Consider the following 1103-nt stretch of genomic DNA (forward strand, 5'->3'; position numbering starts at 1 on the left):
GAGGGGGAGGAGGGGGAGGTCGGGTGGGGGGTCGCGAAGAGGAAGAAGAAGAAGCAGAGGAGGACCCTCGTCCTGACTTTCCATTGGCTACCACCGTCTCTGGGACGTCCTTGAAACTAACCTTCCTCGGCCCAGAAGGGGGAGGGGGAGAGTCGGAGGGATAGTCTATCGGTAACTCGAAAGTACCGTTCTGAGCACTCACACTCACAGGCCTCTGTTGCTGCTGATGCTGTTTTGAGCTGGCCTGTCGTCCCACAGTAAAAGGGCTATCGATGAGCTGCCTGCTCTGATGAGCGCGGCCTTGGTTGGGCGGGGCGTAGACGGAGCTGCCGTTGACCCTGGCTGGGTCATGTGACCGCGCAGTCACCTCCGTCACGTGACCGGTGGCGGGCAGACGACCCCAATCGGAACCTCTGCCGACGTTGGCGCCGGGCGTGAGGCGGAGAGCGTCGAAGTTGGAGAAGGACTGGTAGACTTCCGCATCCGGGTCCTCGTCCAAGCTGCTGCTGGTCGCCATGGCGACGGGTCGCCACATCTTGATGGTCGCGTACGGGTTGGCCTTGACCCTCTCCCGCTGCTGACCCTGGGTCATAGAGATGTCGTCCTTGGAGTGGTACCCGCCCCCTGCCCCGGACGACATGAGTGGGCGCGAAGATTTGCCCGACTTGTGGCTCCGCTGGTGGTGGTGCTGGTGGTGCTGCTGGTCGGGGGTCACGTGGTTGTTGTTGTGGTCGTCGCCGACCAGCGCCGACTGTAGCGCCCTCAGGGGACCGCTCTTCCGGGACTTGCTCTGGGGAAAGGTCACGGGGAGAGGAAAGGTCAAGGTCAAGGTCGTACTATGGTGTCACGGGTAGAGGCAAGGTGAAGGACGTACCAGAGATATTATACGTAGAGAGAAAAAAAAATGAAGGAGAGACAAGGTCAAGGACGCACCAATGTCTCCGTTCGTTTTTGTGTGATTGTTTGTTTGTTGTTGTTTGTTGTTGTTTGTTGTTGTTGTTTTTGTTGTTGTTGTTGCTATCGTTGTTGTTGGTTGTGGTGGTGGTGGCGTGGTTGTCATTGTGGTTGTTGTTGTTGTTGTTGTCGTTGTTGTTGTTGTTGTC

The 1103-nt window shown here is 57.7% G+C and overlaps 1 protein-coding gene across 1 annotated transcript in view; it reads right to left on the bottom strand.

The window, feature by feature from the left end:
- LOC106013191 (formin-like protein 5) overlaps positions 1-792 on the bottom strand; it is a gene marked incomplete at its 5' end in the record, with an annotated part of 2885 nt that extends 2093 nt beyond the window's left edge. The window contains 1 exon segment of the mRNA XM_013088243.2: positions 1-792. Within this exon segment, the coding sequence (XP_012943697.2) occupies positions 1-640 (640 nt within the window).
- Between the last annotated feature and the right edge of the window lie 311 nt (positions 793-1103).

Source organism: Aplysia californica, unplaced genomic scaffold, assembly GCF_000002075.1.
Source record: "Aplysia californica isolate F4 #8 unplaced genomic scaffold, AplCal3.0 scaffold00709, whole genome shotgun sequence".
In the NCBI taxonomy this organism is placed as follows: Eukaryota; Metazoa; Mollusca; class Gastropoda; order Aplysiida; family Aplysiidae; genus Aplysia; species Aplysia californica.